This window comes from Panthera tigris, chromosome E2, assembly GCF_018350195.1.
Source record: "Panthera tigris isolate Pti1 chromosome E2, P.tigris_Pti1_mat1.1, whole genome shotgun sequence".
NCBI lineage: Eukaryota > Metazoa > Chordata > Mammalia > Carnivora > Felidae > Panthera > Panthera tigris.
This window is the reverse complement of record NC_056674.1, coordinates 54,559,144-54,576,459: the sequence shown is the minus strand read 5'-3', so window position 1 is coordinate 54,576,459 and position 17,316 is coordinate 54,559,144. Positions and strand designations below refer to the sequence as shown.

Here is a 17,316-nt window from a genome sequence, read left to right as displayed (position 1 = left end):
TCAGAACCGAGGTCCTCATGAAATGCAGTCGAAAAATTAGGAAGCGATACGTTTGATTAACCTTTTTAAAACTATACTTTAATTGTAATTTTATATAATTGAAGCGTGCTCGCTGGCTGTTTGACAGTCGCCTCGAAAAATTTCTGAAGAAGTAACAACCAGCTCTCAAGAGCCAGGATCCGATAGCTCCAGCCTGCCCGTGTCTCCAGGGCCTAGCCCAGAGGGGTACACGGTGCCTATCGAATGGCTGGAAATCACTGCCAGCATTCTAATGACGAAGCCACTTTTCCCTGCTTCCTTCATTGTTTCATTCAGTTCCGTGAAACACCAGTCTATTCGCACCTCCTGGGCGCCAAGGACTTTGTTAGGCAAACTGGTTCTCCCTTATCCGCGGGGGGATACGTTCCAAGACCCCCAGTGGATGTCTGAGACCACGGGTAGGACCGAACCCCATAGAGACCGTTTTTTCCTGTATATACACACCGACGATAAAGTTGAATTTATCAGGCCCTGTAAGAAATTAGCAACAATGACAAATTATAAGCCAGAACAATGACAACAATAGACTGTAATAAAAGTTATGTGAGGGGCACCTGGGTGGCTCTGTCGGTTAAGCGTCCGACTTCGGCTCAGGCCGTGATCTCACGGTTGGTGAGTTCGAGGCCCGCGTCGGGCTCTGTGCCGACGGCTCTGAGCCTGGAGCCTGCTTCGGACTCTGTGTCTCCCTCTCTCTCTGCCCCTGCCCCATTCGCACTCTGTCTCTCTGTCTCTAAAAAATAAATAAACATTAAACATTTACGAGAAAAACAAAAAAACTTGGTAAAAATAAAGCTATGTGAATGTGGTCTCTCTGTCTCAAAGTCTCTTACTGTATCGTGCTCACCCTGTGATGATGGGAGTTGATAAAATGCCTACGTGATAAGATGAAGTGAGGTGAATGGCGTAAGCATTGTGACAGAGCGTTAGGCTACCGCCGAGAATCATCTGCTTCTGGACAGGGGGTGACCGCGGGTAACTGAAACTTGGGACAAGGATTCCGTTCTATGCTGCAAACACAGGTCACACAAGATTCTGCCCTCACAGAGCTCATAGTTGAGTGTGGGGAACCAGACACCCCTCCTTTCTGACCATCCCTCTCCCCTTATTTTTTTTAAAAAAAATTTAATGTTTATTTTTGAGAGAGGGGAGGGGCAGAGGGAGACAGAGGGAGACCCAGAATCCGAAGCAGGCTCCAGGCTCCGAGCCGTCAGCACAGAACCCGACGTGGGGCTCAAACCCACGAACCATGAGATCATGACCCGAGCCAGAGTCAGACGCTTAATCGACTGAGCCACCCAGGCGCCCCCACCTCCTCTTAAAAAAATATATGCCAGGAAGAGAAATTCCTTGCCATTCCCTTTCCCGGCTGTATGTATCTCGTCGATTTACTATAGAGTGGGGTCATAACAGAACCTTTTTCCAGGTCATAGAAATGAGATCATGCCACAGCCTGGCACAGAGTTGGCACCTTGAAACCGTGAGTGAGTGGTAGCTATTTGACATGGCTACTGTCAGAACCCGTGTTTACACGGCCCTGATCACCACCAGCTCTCTGTCTATACAACTTGCCCAGACCGATCCCATTTGCCCACAAACTGGCATACAGACCCGATACAGCGTCCGTGCAGGGTTTCCAGCCCTGGCCGCTGTCAACATTTGGGGCTGGGTAGTTCTTCACGGCCGGCCAGCTGTCGTGTTGCGTGCACCGTGAGGTGTTAGCAGCGGCCGTGGCCTCTGCCCGCAGACACCGGTAGTGTCCGTAATCCGTGACGACCAGAATGTCTCCGGACCCTGCCACGCGTCACCTGGAAGGCTACCTCGCCCCTAGTCGAGAGCCCCCGGTTTCCAGGGAGATGTTTTCCCGCCCTCTCCGCTGGTGCACGCTGCTCCCCAGGCGTCCTGCGGGTGGCCGTCCGGGGGCCATTATATTGTCCACACTCATGCAATGGCACGTTCCTCCTCAGATGCCACTTCCCGGGGGCTGGAGCAAACACAGCTGGTTTTATCAGACTGTCAAGGAGCACAGGGACTCACAGGAAGGAGTAGGTCGCAAGCTGTTTTAACTCGCGTTTCTGGAGCCTATTTAATGGCATGAGGCCGTGCCTGTAATCAAATGCCAAACACCAAAAGCGGGCAACGAAACTGGTCTTAAGTGGTCCCAATTCCATACCTATCCGTGGCGCTTTGGGGCCACTCTCCCGAAGCTTACTGTGAAAACTCTGTCTCAAAATTGTATTAGCCAGGAGAGCGTTCCCGAACCTCATTTTAACAGGCATGAGACACCAACATAATGGAGTACACATCCTGTCCCGATGGCGTTTAACATACTGATCAAATAATAAAATGTGCTTTTTGTCCTGCTGTGAGGAGAGGAGTCACGTTTTCATCGTGAAGTGGGGGAACAACCTCCTCCCTCTTCAGAGCTGATGTGAAGTCAGCTCATTTTCTAGGCTCATGGGCGGGGGTGGGGGGGTGGGGAACAGGTTTCCTATTCAGCAGCCTGTGATTCTGGGTAGCTCAACGATTATGCACCCCCACCCCACACCTCCCCGGTTTCGGAGGGCAAAGCTGGGAACCAAAAGAGCACAAGATACCGTCCTCTCCCTTCCTTTCCTCGCATTCACCAAATAAGTCTGAGGTTAAGGAAAAGTATCGCAGAGGACCAAGTGTTTATCTGGAACAAATATTTCAAACATAGAATCAGCTGTTTGATTAAGATTGAGTTACCTGCACACAACTGAGCTTTAACAGCGGTTATCTCTGGGGTGACGGGACTATAGGTCACTTCTCCCCCCTTCTTAATGCTATTGAAGTATAGTTTACATGAAATAAAACACACCCAGTTCCAAAGAACAGGTTGAGGGGTGCCTGGGTGGCACGGTGGGTTAAGCATCCGACTTTGACTGAGGTCACGATCTCGTGGTTCGTGAGTTCAAGCTCCACATCTGACTCTCTGCTGTCAGTACAGAGCCCGCTTTGGATCCTCCATCCCTCTCTCTCTCTCTCTGCCCCTCCCCTGCTCGCGCTCTCTCTCTCAAATCTCTCTCTCAAAAATAAGCATTGAAATTTTTTTTTTTTAACATTTATTTTTGATACAGAGACAGAGCGCAAGCAGGGGAGGGGCAGAGAGAGAGGGAGACACAGAATCAGAAGCAGCCTCCAGGCTCCAAGCTGTCAGCACAGAGCCCGACGTGGGGCTCGAACTCACGGACCGGGGGCTCGTGACCTGAGCTGAAGTCGGACGATCAACCGACTGAGCCCCCCCAGGTGCCCCTCAAAAATAAGCATTAAAAAAAAAAATAACAATAAATAAAGCAAACCAGTCAATAAAACATTAAAAATCAAATGAACGAACGAACAGGGTGATATGTGTTGATGAATGTACACACCCGTGTAACCACCATGTCCACCAACATAGCAACATAGAACATTCCCACAGCCCCAGAAGAGTTTCTTTGTTGCTCCTGGACAGCTGACCCCAGCCACCCACTTCCGGCCCCAGGCAGCCCCCGCTCTGCCTTCTGTCACTATAGATAGTTTTACCCTTTCTTGAACTTCGTATAAATAGAATCAAAAGATACATACGCCTTTGGGTCTGACGTCTGTGGCTCAGCATGACAGTCTCTCAGACTCATTCACGCTGGCGTGTCTGTCACGGTTTCTTTCGTAGTTGACTTGATACATCCATCACATGGATAGAGAACACGGGTAAGTGTTTTCTTCCTTATGTTCCCTCCCCCAACATTTCGACAACAAGCATGTGCTGATTTAACTTTTTAAAAAGAAGATAAGTGCCGTCCGTTCTTTAAAAACTCACAGGGACTTTGTGAAGAGCCCAAGTCCAGGCCGCTGTTGACGCGGGGAAACGGAAGCCACGCACGGCCACGCGGAGGACTGAAGGCCGTGGATCATGTGTTTTACAAATAAAAACCACTGTGTTTTTCAGATTAATTGCATCTCTCTCCCACACCGGCCTTTGCCGTGAGTTGCTTAAATCGACCGATTTCAATGTGACCTCACTTCGTTCCCCTTCACGCTGGGCCCTCCAGACAACACAGAGACGGGCAAGGGGGGTGGTGTCACCCCATTTGCACATGAGGAAGTTGAGGCAGGACCAGGGGTTTGTCTCCGACCCTACAGCAGGAGAGTAAGGGAACGCCATCCGGGGGCTCCAGGGACGATGGCAAGGAGCGTGACAGCACAGAATTCGGATTTGGATCCCAGCTGTCCACCCTACTTAGCTGAGTGGTGATAACCCAATCTCGTCAACTCTCTGACCCTCACTCTCTTCATCTGAGAAACAGAGACCCAATGGCGATACCGGATGGAGCTAACGCGAGAATGTGCATAAAGTGCTCCAAACCAGACTTGGGAAGAAGTCGGTGTGCGCGATGAACGGTAGAGAAAAATGGCTTCTTACCCTGGTATATTCTTCCTTCAATCACAGCACCAAACTGATTCCAGCCTGCCTGGGCCAAAGGGAAAGGAGTGGAGCTTTCTTGAAGCTCCAGCAGGGAAATGAGAAGGCGGCAGGCACCCAGGGGCGCCTGCGTGGCTCAGTCGGTTAAGCATCTGACTTTGGCTTGGGTCATGATCTCACGGTTCGCGAGTGCAAACTCCACGTAGGGCTCTCTGCTGTGAGCATGGAGCCCGCTTTGGATTCTCTGTCCCCCTCGCTCTCTGCCCCTCCCCCACTTGTGCTCTCTCTCTCTCTCTCTCAAAACAAATAAACTTAAAAAAAAAAAAAAAAAAAGGCAGCATCCAAGTGTCGCCAGCACAGAAATCAGAGTAGCTTCAAAAAGAGTGCAAATGGGCTATACAGAATCAAGGGTATCTCACGGAATCCCAACGGCATAAAAGTAGCCAGGTCTCAGAAAAGACCAGAAACCAGGGCCCGGGGCCTTCTTTCTGCTTTGTGCGTCTGCTTTTCCCCACGTCATCCTTGCCCCCACCCTGGCCTTCTCTACTGTGTCACTTCAGCAGGACAGAAGGTGGCCATTTGAGAGGCCATCTGGGATCAAACTAGGAGCTCTTTGGCCCGCTTCCAAGGGAAGGACTTGGTTAGCTCAGCTTGGGCCAGATGCCCACCCCAGCCGGTGTTGGAACCAAGTTGTACAAATGTGGTTGCCGGCGACCAGTCCCCGAAGGTGAGAGGGATGGTCATACAGGTAGGTCATTGTGAGCCAGACAGCACCCCCCCCCCCGCCCGCCAGAAATGTCTGATTGCAAGTGACATCCACTTCTTTCGCTGTGTTCCCCAACCTCATGCATTTCTTTATTAATAATCATAGCAAATAACCATGTAGGGCTTACCGTGCGCCAGCCGCCGGGCTAAGCGCTTTGCATAGGTTGGCTCCTTAATCCTCACGAAAGTGCAATGAGGTTTATTTTGTGCATTGCACAGATGAGGACACCGAGGTACGGAGAGGTTAAGCAACTGGCCAAAGGTCACGCCTGCACTCGGCCAATCTGGTACCAGACCCACTCTCTTACCTGCTCGTGCTGTGTTTTCCATTTTAGCCCCAATCGTGCTTTTTGCAACTCCTCTGTTAGCCCAAGTCTCTCAAAATGAGAAAAAACAGAAGATGAGGAAGGAGAAGGATGTAATATCTGACATTTCACAAAAGCATTCAACGGTCGACAGTGGAAAACACTGGGACTTCACCGGCTTTCTCTCTCTCTGTCCCGTTCTGAGTTAGAGTTGGGGGACAGGCATGGGTAGCATTGCTGTTGCCTCTCTGTGCAGCCCTGTGACACCTCCCTGGCCTGGAACACCGGGGACGGGGTCGGCCGCTTCTTTATGCCCTACCCTGTACCTACGCACAGCTGAGAAAACGTGTACCCCACTTCACGGTTTTCAAAACGCTTCCGAAAGCAGGCAAAGAGATCAGTGCCAATGCCGTCCCTGTGACACCACAGGGAAAGGGGGTGTGTGGAAAGAATGTACACGTGAGAACCCAGCCGACGATGAACAGCCAGGCCTTGAGAGGGACGGGAGTCACGGCAGGGTTTGCACAGAACCTGCTGTCTCCCCTCTTTCTCCCTCATCTCTGTGGGAATCTGTTCCGGTGCCCCCTGCCTGTGTGCCTGGCACGGAGCCCCAAAAGGCCACCTCACCCCAGTCCCCCAGGGCCTTCCGGTTTCCCACTCCCAAACGTCCACGTAAAGAATCTGATGATCTGGCTACCCTTTATCCAGCCGGGCCCCCCTGAGCCTCAGGTTCCAGGCCCCGGGCTCAAGAAGGAAAGCAGCTTGCCAGAAGTCTCCCAGAGAAGGCGCCAAGCCAGGACCCTGGTCTGTCAGCACCTGGGTCAGTCTCATGGGGCTGCCGTGACAAAGCCCCACAAACTGGGCAGCTTGGACAACAGAAATGTATCCTCTCCAGCTCTGGAGGCTTGAAGCCCAAAATCAAGGTGTCAGCAGGTGCCCTCTGAGGTCTAAGGAAAGGAGCCGCGTTCACGCAGCTTCCCGTGGCTTGCTGGCAGTCTCTCGTGTTCCCTGGCTTGTGAGCGCATCCCCCCCCCCCCCATCCCTGCCTTCACGTTCAAGGCGTTCTCCCCGTGCGTGCCTGTGTCCAAAATTCCTTTTTTTATAAGGACACAGTCATATTGGATTCAGGGCCCGCCCTGCTCCAGTATGACCTCATCGTAACTTACTACATTTGTGACAGCGCTATTTCCAAACCCGGACCCAGTCGGAGGTCAGGGGGGTTAGGACTTTGCAGGGATGCCCCCACCCCCAGCTAGTTCGCCCCACAACACACCTCACTGCCCAGCCCCGGAGGGCGTGGCTCTTCCTGTTTCCTCTGGGACAGGCAGGGACACCCAGGTCTGCCCTACTGTCCTCGAGTGCACACCAGGGTGTTCAGAGGGAGCCCCTCCGGGTGGCCCGGGTGGGGCATGACTCAACTCTGGTGAAGCACTTAGGCAGTTTTAGAGGCATTAAACCTGAACAGCACACAAGGGGCTCATGAACCTCATTCGGCATGGACAACAATGACCCCCAAGATCAAAGCTGGCCGGTGCAACCTCTGACCACGTAGCTTCACAATGACAGGTGGCTGTGTCCTGAGCCACTCATTCAGGTAAAGGGGTTATTTCTGTATTTATCTCCCCCCCCCCCCGTTTTGGTGGGGCGGCTAAAAATCTTAAGCAGATTTTGAGAGGTTAACTAGCCAAATCTACCCTGAGGATTTGTTGCATTTCAGAAGCCCTGGATCTGGGTTCAGGGTGGGAAAGCTGGCTGGCCCTGCCCATTTCTCTCGCCATGACAGACATCACCAATCTGCCGTGGAGACCTACCTAAGATTGCAGGTCGGGGAGACTGGGGTTCAGAGAAGGGAAGGAGCCTTACCCAAGCCCAGACAGGTGGATAAAACCAGGCTCAGAGCTCCTGACCCCTCACCGCAGAGCTCCCTCCCACCGACCCGCTTCTCCGCTCCAGCGGCTGACGGACACAGAGCATTCCTCATCTGTCTGCTTGTCGTCTGAGTTTATGATGTCAAATCCCCTCGGAGGCTCCTTCTTCTTGTTCCACCTGCCCCAGCCCCTGAAAAGCAGGCTGTGCGATCCCTCTCGCATGCCTTTGTTTTCACCCTCTCCTGGGATTTCTACAGCTTCCCACACCTCCCTGTCTTCAGGGCCTCTCTCCTGGTATGGCATCCCTCAGCCCCAGGGAAGGAGCCCATCCTGGTGCCTGCCCTCCCCCGTTGCCGCTGAGCCCCTCTGGCGCTGGTCCCCACCACCGGCCCCACTGTTGTGCCACCTCCCACTGCCCACGGGGTCCTTCCTGGGGGCCTAAAGGATGGGCCGGCCCAGCATCAAGGTGAGCACACTGTGTGGCCACAAACCAGTGGCACTGTGACAAGTCCTCACAGTCCAAGAACATCTTGAAACCCACTACTTTCCTTTTTACAAAAACGATACATTTTCACTTGGAAAAATAAAAAGATACACTAAGTATAAAAACCATGGGGTGCCTGGGTGGCTCCGTTGGTCGAGCATCCAACTCTTGATTTCGGCTGGGGTCGTGATCCCAGGGTCACGGGCTCAAGCCCTGCATCAGGCTCTAACCCTGAGCGTGGAGCCTGCTTGAGATTCTCTCTCTCCCTCCCTTGGCCTCCCCCTCTAAAAATTAAAATATAATAATAAAAATAAATTAAAAAGCAAATCATAATGACTATTACTTAGGTACCTGGTCTAGTCTGAGCACAATGTACATCTTAGCTCATTTAATCCTCAAATGAGAAATTCCACAGGACAAATGAAACAGTTTCATCAGCAAATAAATGGCAAGGCAAAAACAGGGGAGAGGGGATAGTATTTAGATTTTAAAAGACTTAAAAAAAGTGTTATCAACTGGAGGGAGGCAGGCAGATGGGTAGGCGTGTGACAAAGCACGGTAACGGGTTAGTGATGGAGTCTGGGGGATTGTGCCAGAGCCCACGGTAAAATTCCTCCACTTTCGCTGGACATTTGGAAATTGTCTTAATAAATTGCTGGGGAAAAGGATATAATGTGTGGACCTTGCAGATCCCAATTCAAGCAAATCAAATTAAAAAGGCATTTATGGGACAGCCAAGGACAATTAACCACTGATGAGATATTAGATGATCTTCAGAAATTGTTGAAAAAAATCTTTAGGCGTGACCATGGTATTGTAGTGATTCTCTTTTAAAGAGTCTGTTTGGGATTTGCTTTAAAATAGTGAGCAGGAGGAAGGACGGATGAAACACCATCGACGATTACATCGCCAATTGTTGAAGCTGGTTAATGGAGGTCCATTGGACGGTTCCTTCTTTTGTGGGGAGTTGAAATGCCCATAATAAAGAATTTAAAAAAACCCTCTATAGGGGGACGCGTGGGTAGCTCCGTCGGTTAAGCGTCAGGCTCTTGATTTTGGCTCAGATCATGATCTCACGGGTCTTGGGTTCAAGCCCTGAGTCGGGTTCTGCACTAGCAATGCAGAGCTGTTTGGGATATTCTCTCTCTCTCTCTCTCTCTCTCTCTCAAAATAAATAAATAGACTTACAAAAAAGCCCAATAAACAAAAAACCAAAACGCTCTATAGGTGGGTATTATTATTTTACAGTTGAGGAAACTGAACTGAGGTTAAAAGACGTCAGGTTATTTGCCTGAGATCATCCAGCCAGAAAATCCCTTAATACGATTAAAAAAAATGTCCTACCTGACATCCTATCTCCCATTCCCCACACCCTGGTGAATACCCACCTAGAACCTCTGTGTGTATAAAAGGATTTTGCATACCTTCAAAATATATACACTGCCTGTCTGCATCCCCATGGAACACAAATTATGTTGGTATGTCCTGAAGCATAGATTTCTGATTTTGAACTATGAGAAAGGAACTCAGCCGTATAGAGCAGCCCCTAAGCTGAGCACTCTTTGCCTGGGCCATTTAGAGGACACTCACTGGCCCTCCAGCGTCATTATCAGGGCATATGATTGTCCCCATTTTCACAGAGAAGGAAACAAATTCAGAAAGCTGAAGTGGATCGTCCAAGGTCACAGAGTTAGTAACTGATAGGAAATTCATGCACGTATTTGATGATGTGATTTGAGTAAGGTCTGCCTGTCCCTATCGCCTGGACCCCCAGGAGGGCAGCAATCCTGTCTGCTTCCCTCACCACCTCCCCTGACAGAGAAATAAAGATTTGCTGAATAGACAAAGGAGCTCTCAATGACAGGCAGCTCTCTGCCAATGAGCTAGATGTCCTTTGTAAAAAAAAAAAAAAAAAAAAAAATTATGGGGGCGCCTGGGTGGCTCAGTCGGCTAAGCGTCTGACTTCGGCTCAGGTGATGATTTCACAGTCCACGAGTTCGAGCCCTGGGTTGGGCTCTGTGCTGACAACTCAGAGCCTGGAGCCTGCTTCAGATTCTGTGTCTCCCTCTCTGTCTGTCTCTCCGTCTGTCTCTGTCTCCCCTCTCTCTCAAAAAATAAACATTAAAACTTTGTTTAAAAATAAAATAAAAATTTAAAAATCATGGTAAAATACACACAACCTAACATTTGCCACCTTACCCATTTTTAACTGCACAGTTCTGTTAAGTTCAGTACATCCACACCATCCACCTCCAGAACTCTTTAATCTTCCCGAACTGAAACTCTGTCCCCAGTAAACACTAATTCCCCATCCCTGGGGCCTCGTAGCCGCCATCTGACTGCTCTCGCGCCTCGTGTGAGGGGACCCATACAGTGTTCGTCCTTTTACGACTAGCTTATTTCACTAGGCAGAATGTCTTCGAGATTCATCCAGTTGTAACATACGCCACAATTTCATTTTGAGGCAAATGAATAACATGCCATCGTATGTATACACTACATGTCAGTTATCCACTTATCCACCAATGGACATTTGGGTTGTCGCCACCTTTTGACTATTGTGAGTAATGCCGCTATGAACGTAGATGTGCACACGTCTCTGAATCCCCGTTTTCTGTTTGTTTGTTTGTTTCTTTCTTTCTTTCTTTCTTTTGTTTTTCATATGGGTAGATGTCCAGAGGTGGGATTGCTGGGTCATAGGGCAATTTTTGTTTTCCAGCCACCCTTGTAAATCCACTTTTATGCTGTATTTTTCACGGAGTCACGAGCCATTCCGTGTTGCCATGTTTTGGGGACTTTGGTGGCCAGTCATGGGTCCCAGGGACGTGAAGCCCTTCCTGCCATTTTGGTGCACGCTCCTTCCTGTCTCTGCCTGGTCCGCCAGAGTCAACTTAGCGCTCACGACTCAGCTTCACAGACTCAGGCTAGCTTAGGGTCCCCGTCCTAATTTACATTATGTGATCTTTCCGGTCATCACGTGGGAATGTTCCCTCCTCACTCTGGGGGTAGCAATAGCCATCATCTTGTTCTCTGCCCTCTCTCTCTCATGTCTACCGTTAAACCGTCAGTAAGTTTGCATGATCAAATATTACTGAAGTAATTAAGTAGTTACCTCCTCTCCTGGGGGCTGTTTCCACCCTCTCAATATTAGTAACAAAGCAATGACAAAGAGAGGATTTTTTTTGTTAATGCTGTTGAACCAGTTCCTTAAGATATATTTCCAGGGGTGGGATAGCGCATCACCGGATGTGGGAGTGGAAGGAGGAAATGAAAGAAAATGGCGGACTCGGTGCCATTCACCGAACAAGGGAGCCAGAAGAAAGCGTATGTTGGTGAGGGAGACAGGTGTTGGTCTGTTCCTTTCCCACACCCTGTCGGAGAAACTCTTCTCCCCACTTAGTGGGGTTGAATGTGTCCAAAAGAGGTGTCTACCCAGAATCTGCAAATGTGACCTTATTTGGGAAAAGGGTTTTGGTAAATGTAATTAACTTCTGGAACTCAAGATGAGATCATCCTGGATTAGGGCGGGCCCTAAATCTAATGACAATCCTTAGAAGAGAAGAGGAGGGGACACAGACACAGAGAGAGCAGAAAGACAGGCAGAGACTGGAGGGATGCATCTCCAGGCTCAGGACAAGAATTGCTGATGGCCGCAAGGCGTGGAATAGGTCCTCCCTTCCGGCCCCAGAAGGAAACAATCCTGATGATACCTCGACTTCAAACTTCCCACCCCCTGAACTGTGAGAGAATACATTTCTGTTACTTTAAGGCCCCGTGTTTGCGGCAATATGTTATGGCGGACCCAGGAGACTAATACAGAGCCCGTCCCTGCAGCCCCCTCCAGAAGGATGCACCCAGCGTTCAGGCTCCAGCTGGGCTCATCCTTGGGGACAGGCACAGGTGTCACTGTGTTGGGTGCTCTGCTCTGTCAGAAGGTGGTCCCCAGGTATGCCACGGATGCTGATGTCGGGGAACTGGATGCGGGGCCTGGGTCCACCGGGATCCCAGAGTGTGGAATGGGGAGGGGACAGCCACTGGCAATCCGTCTGGGAAAACAGAATTAGACTCTTCTCACACATTACACACACAGACAAATTCCAGGTGGACTGAGGCCAGGACTTGAGAAACAAAACTTGGAATGATTTAGTAGGAAATATAAGGCATTATTTCTATGACCTTGGGGTAGGGAAGGATTTCTTAACAAGATAAACCTTGGTGCTTGCAGCATTTGACTACATTAAAATGAAAAACCTCTGCACATCAAAGAATAAACAAGTATAAAGATGAGCTAAAGACCAGCAGAAATGTCTTGCAGTGCAGGCTGGGATCCAGGATTTACAAAGAATTCCTACAATGTGACATGAGAGGTAACACTTTCTTTGTTTTTTTTTTTTTTCTTTTAGAGACAGAGAGTGGGGGAAGGGCAGAGGAAGAGGGACAGGGAGAGAGAGAATCTTAAGCAGGCTCTATGCCCAATGCAGAGCCAGACGCAGGGCTCGACCTCACGAACCATGAGATCGTGACCTGAGCTGAAATCAAGAATCGACTGAGCCACCCAGGTGACCTCCAAATTCACACGTTGAGACCCTAATCCCCAGTGCCTCTGAATGTAACTTTATTTGGAGACAGTTCTTCAAAAAGTTAATTGAGTTCAAATGAGGTCATATAAGTGGGCCCTAATCCAACAAGACTGGTGTCCTTATGAAAACGGTAACATTTGGCCACAGAGACAGAAATGCACGGAGAGAAAGCAGTGGGTAGACTCCGGGCGGGGAGAACGGCGTTTGGGAGCCCAGGAACGCCCGAGGCCACCAGGCCTGGAGTAGATTGTCCCCTCCTGACCTCCAGAAGGAACTCATCCTGACAACACCTTCACTTTGGACTTCCAGCCTCCAGAACTGTGGGAGAATAAACTTCTGTTGTTTAAGCCGCTCAGCCTGTGATACTTTTACCGTGGTGGCCCTAGAAAGCCAATACAGCCATCGACCAAAGAGTGGCTCATTAACTGTGGTCCACGCACCCAGTGGGGAACTACATAAGAGCATAAGCAGTGGGCAAAGCAAGCCACAGAGCCGTGCAGACAGCTTAGTACCGTTGACATAGATGTGGACACACGAAAACGCTGGTTTTCACAGGCGTACGTGAACGGTGGTCACACCGAAACACGCGTGGCAAGAGACGCGCAGGAGAGGGGTGATGTATCCCTGCAGAGAGAAGGAAAACCTGGATCCAAAACAGCCCCCCTGAACTCAGGGCCTTTAGCTCTACCTAGAATGTTATGCTTCTTAAAAAGAATTGAGGGAAATACGGCAAAATTCACGCGTCCAACAAACATTGCCCGCTAGGTGAGGGGCGGGGTGGGCCCCAAGCAAAATTGCACACGAGAGTCTGGGTACATGCTCCTTAATTCGTGACACTTTTCCAGGCACACTGCACCCCTTCTCCCGGCAGACATCACAAAGGTTTGTCTGTATACAAGACGAGAAGTATGTCAGAAAGAAGTACTTTACCCGTATTTCTGAGTACACTGTACACACACACACACACACACGCACGCACACACACATGCACACACATGCACACATGCATGCACACAGACTTGAAAAGGAGCAGCACAAGATAGCAATTTTCTCTCCCTATTTTTTCTTTTATAAAGAGACAGAAAAATCCAGATACACCTTTCACATCGTGTTAACAGGAAAGAGAAGAACAAAAATATGCCAAAGGAGAAGCTGCTGGCAAGACAAAATGAACCCAGTTTCCAGCAAAAAAGGCATGCAAATCCCAGAGCCTGTAAACCTACAAGGGCCCAGGAGGAGATGCAAAGAGTAAACAAATACATGGAAAATGTTCAAACTCAGGTGTGGCCAGAATCCTACCTCCCACCCCCACCCGCTCATGTCAGGAGGCGCTGGGGGCGGGTGGGGTCCGAGAGTTCCCGCCTGAGCTGGCCAACTGGGAAAACAGAGGGAGGAAAGCCCCACATCTTCTTTCGGATCTGAGCAGTTAGAGTTAGCCATCGATGCCGGGTCAGGGCTGGCGAGTGAGGCAGGCCCAGCCACCTGGGGTCTCGTGTCAGGACCAGGCAGACGGGCTCCTTGGGGAAGCAATCTGGCAGCTTGTGGCTAACACTGCGAAGTTGTTCCTACCCTTTGACTGAATAATATTAGGCTTGGAAAACTATTCTAAGGAAATTATCCTTTTTTAAAAAATTAAAAAGCTACTGGAAAGAAACGGTTCCCCGCAGAGTTTTCTGGAAGAGAAAATAAACCCGAAGAGTCCACACAGGGCAATGGCTTCGTACGTCACGACCCGTCTGGCCAGGGACACTGTCACACAGCCACAAAAAATGTAACTTTGATGACTGCGGATGACACGGAAAACCCGTACGACATCAAGGAGTATCTTATGGAACAGAATAAAAATGATACGCCTGTAACTTCGCAATATGCTTCTGGTTGAGGACCAGGCTGGCAGGGAAGACGCAGAGAGCGGTAGGTGTGGTGGGGACAAGGGAAGATTTTTTTTTTTTTAATTAAAGATTGGTTTTAATCCCCTTACGCTGTCTTTCATAAACCAAAGAAGCGAAGCTGGGGATTTTCTGCACAGATAGGCTCACGCACGTTGTCAAAGCCACCACTTGCCAAGACGGTCTTGGGTGCACCAGTGGGAATGGCAGATGATTGGAAGCAACCCGAATATTCAGAATATTCATCGAGAGGAGAATGGCTAAATAAGGCGGGTACACCCACCCAAGGAGGACTATACAGCTGTTAGGAGGAGTAGGTCAGCTGTATGGTCATGGGATGATTACTAAGATGCATTAAGAAAGGCCAAGTACAGAAGTGTGTAGAGAATGCAGTTTGTGGAAAAATCTCACACACACACACACACACACACACACACACACACACACACCACACCTCTTACACAGGCAGGGACTGGCTCTGGAAGGACACGTTGGAACTCTGTGGAAGACAAGGACGGGAAGGCAGTCACCTCCACTCTGCATTTGGTGACTGCCGTGAATTAAATGGTGAATCCAAGGGCGCCTGGGTGGTTCAGCCAGTTAAGCGTCTGACTTAGGCTCAGGTCATGATCTCACGGTTCGGGGGTTCAAGCCCCGCATCCAGCTCTGTGCCGACAGCTCAGAGCCTGGAGCTCGCTTCCGATTCTGTGTCTCCCTCTCTCTCTGCCCCTCCCCTGCTCCCGCTCTGTCTCTCGGTCTCTCTCTCTCTCTCAAAAATAAACATTAAAAAAAAACTTTTCGTGGTAAATCCAAAAGGATATGTTCACGTCCTAACCCCCAGAACCCGTGACTGTGACCTTATTGGAAAAAGAGTCTCTTAAGAATCTCCAGATGAGGTCAACCTGGATTACCTGGGTGGGCCCCAAGTCCAATAACAAATGTCCTTATAAAAGACACACAGAGAAGACTGGCGGAGAAGATGACAGCCATGTGAGGATCAGGGCAGAGGTGGGAGGCATGTGGTCACAAGCCCAGGAGCACCTAGAGCACCACCAGAAGCTGGAAGAGATGAGGAGGACCCCTCCCCCCCCCCACCCCGCCCAACCCATAGCCTTCGGAGGGAGCCTGGCCCTGCCCATGCCTTGATTTCAGACTCTTGCCTCCAGACTGTAAGAGGGCAGTTTCTGTTGTATTAAGCCCCTCACCGCATCGTCACTTTTTAGGGTAACCCTGGAAAACGTGCTGGCCCGCCTGGTGGACGGCCTGCCGGGTGGGTCAGAATGGGGGTTACCTTGGGGGTTACTGACTGGGAGGGGAGATGGGCGGCCCGGGGGTCGAGTTTTACATGTTGATCTCAGTGGTAGTTTCTCAGAGGAGACATGTATAAAAAATCACGGAGCGGTACGCTTAAGATGTGTTCATTTTACGGTATGTTAACTATACCCTAACTTTTAAAAATTAAGAAGTTTAAAAATTAAAAAAATTTAATGAAAAAATTAAACATTAAAAAGGAACGATGGGTCAGGAGATCCCCTACAGAGAGCTAGACACTTCATTTTGAAGAGGTTTCAGGTGGAGTGACCAAAAAAAAAAAAAAAAATTGTGTTCAGTACAAAGAGTCGGTACAACGGGATTCCCAGGAACCTTCCAGCAGCAGACGGGATTCTGGCAGCCATGTGCACGCCTTCGCCCAGCAGGTTGTCCACCAAGTGCTGGTGGCTGGCCAGCCCGCCCGCCTGCCTGCCTGCCGGGGGGCTGTGTTGTCCGTGCCCGCCATGGGCACCTGGCACCCGCCTCGACCTTGCTCTGCTTTTGGTCTCCCATCCACCTGGAAGGCAGAACGTCCGAGGGCTGAGCCTGTGAGACCCTGGGCACAGCCCCGCCCTCCAGGAGCTCCCAGCCTGGTGGGCAGAGAGCAGGCGTCTACTTGGTCATTTACACGGATGCTGTGCCGGGACGGGCCGGCGTCCAGGATGCTGCAGGGAGGTCAGAGTTAAGGCGCTCATTCCACAGAGCCCAAAAGAAGAGCAGGGATGTGCCTGGCAGGGAGGGAGGGGCTGGGGAAGGGTTTTCCCAGGCGCAGGGAACCGCAGGTGCAAAGGCACAGAGTACGAAAATAAAAGATCCACAACATCCAGGAAGCTGCTCACTGTGCCGGGAGGGTTCGGCTGGTAGCAGCTGAGGAACGTGCCCACAATCCCGGAGATGGGTTGCTTGCGGTCTGGGAACAGATTGCCTTCTCTGGAAGGCAGCGCTAACCTGGCCTCCTACACAACCTCTTGCGGGTTTGAGGAGGCGCAAAAGAGGTAACAGGAATATCGTGAGGATCACAGCTCACTCTAAAAAGATGGTTTTCACTGTGTGTCCTTGTGAGTTTGTACTCGAGATGCCACGCAGAGCATCTAATGCAGGCGGAGAGTCGGGGGCGGGGGTGGTGGGGGAGGACAGCGGATCCGAAGCAGGCTCTGCGCGGACAGCAGAGAGCCCGACATGGGGCTCGAACTCACAAACCGTGAGACCACGGCCTGAGCCGAAATCAGACGCTTACCGACTGAGCCACCCAGGCGCCCCTCAGTGTGTATCTATCGAGTGCCTACTATGTGCTGACCCTGCTCCCGTTGCCGCGGACAGAGACACGTGGCAAAGGAGACACCCGCGTGAAATCAAAGGTATTTCAGGTGCTGTTAAAAGCTAAGGAAAAATCAAGTGGGCTGGAGGGAGGCCAGGGAGTGGGGAGGGTTTGATCTTAGGTAGGATGGCCCTTTAATTTTGTTCTGGGATGCATCGCACTCTCCAGGTACTTAGTAGGTGCTCCAAAATTGTTGTTGGACGAATCCTACAACATAAAAGGCACAAGAGACCTTGAAGATCACCTGCTCCCAAACTCTCAGGTACAGGTGACGAAACGGAGGAACAGAGAAGAGAAATCAGCAGCCACGTGTCGCTGTAGCTATGGAATAGACCCC

The 17,316-nt window shown here is 50.4% G+C and overlaps 1 protein-coding gene across 1 annotated transcript in view; it reads right to left on the bottom strand.

Moving 5' to 3' along the window:
* Positions 1-471: 471 nt before the first annotated feature.
* Positions 472-17,316, bottom strand: part of GAN (gigaxonin) — a 95,768-nt gene continuing 78,923 nt past the window's right edge. The window contains exon 10 of the mRNA XM_042967946.1: positions 472-510. Coding sequence (XP_042823880.1) covers positions 504-510 — 7 coding nt within the window. The 3' untranslated portion in view covers positions 472-503. The remainder of the gene's footprint in view (positions 511-17,316) is intronic.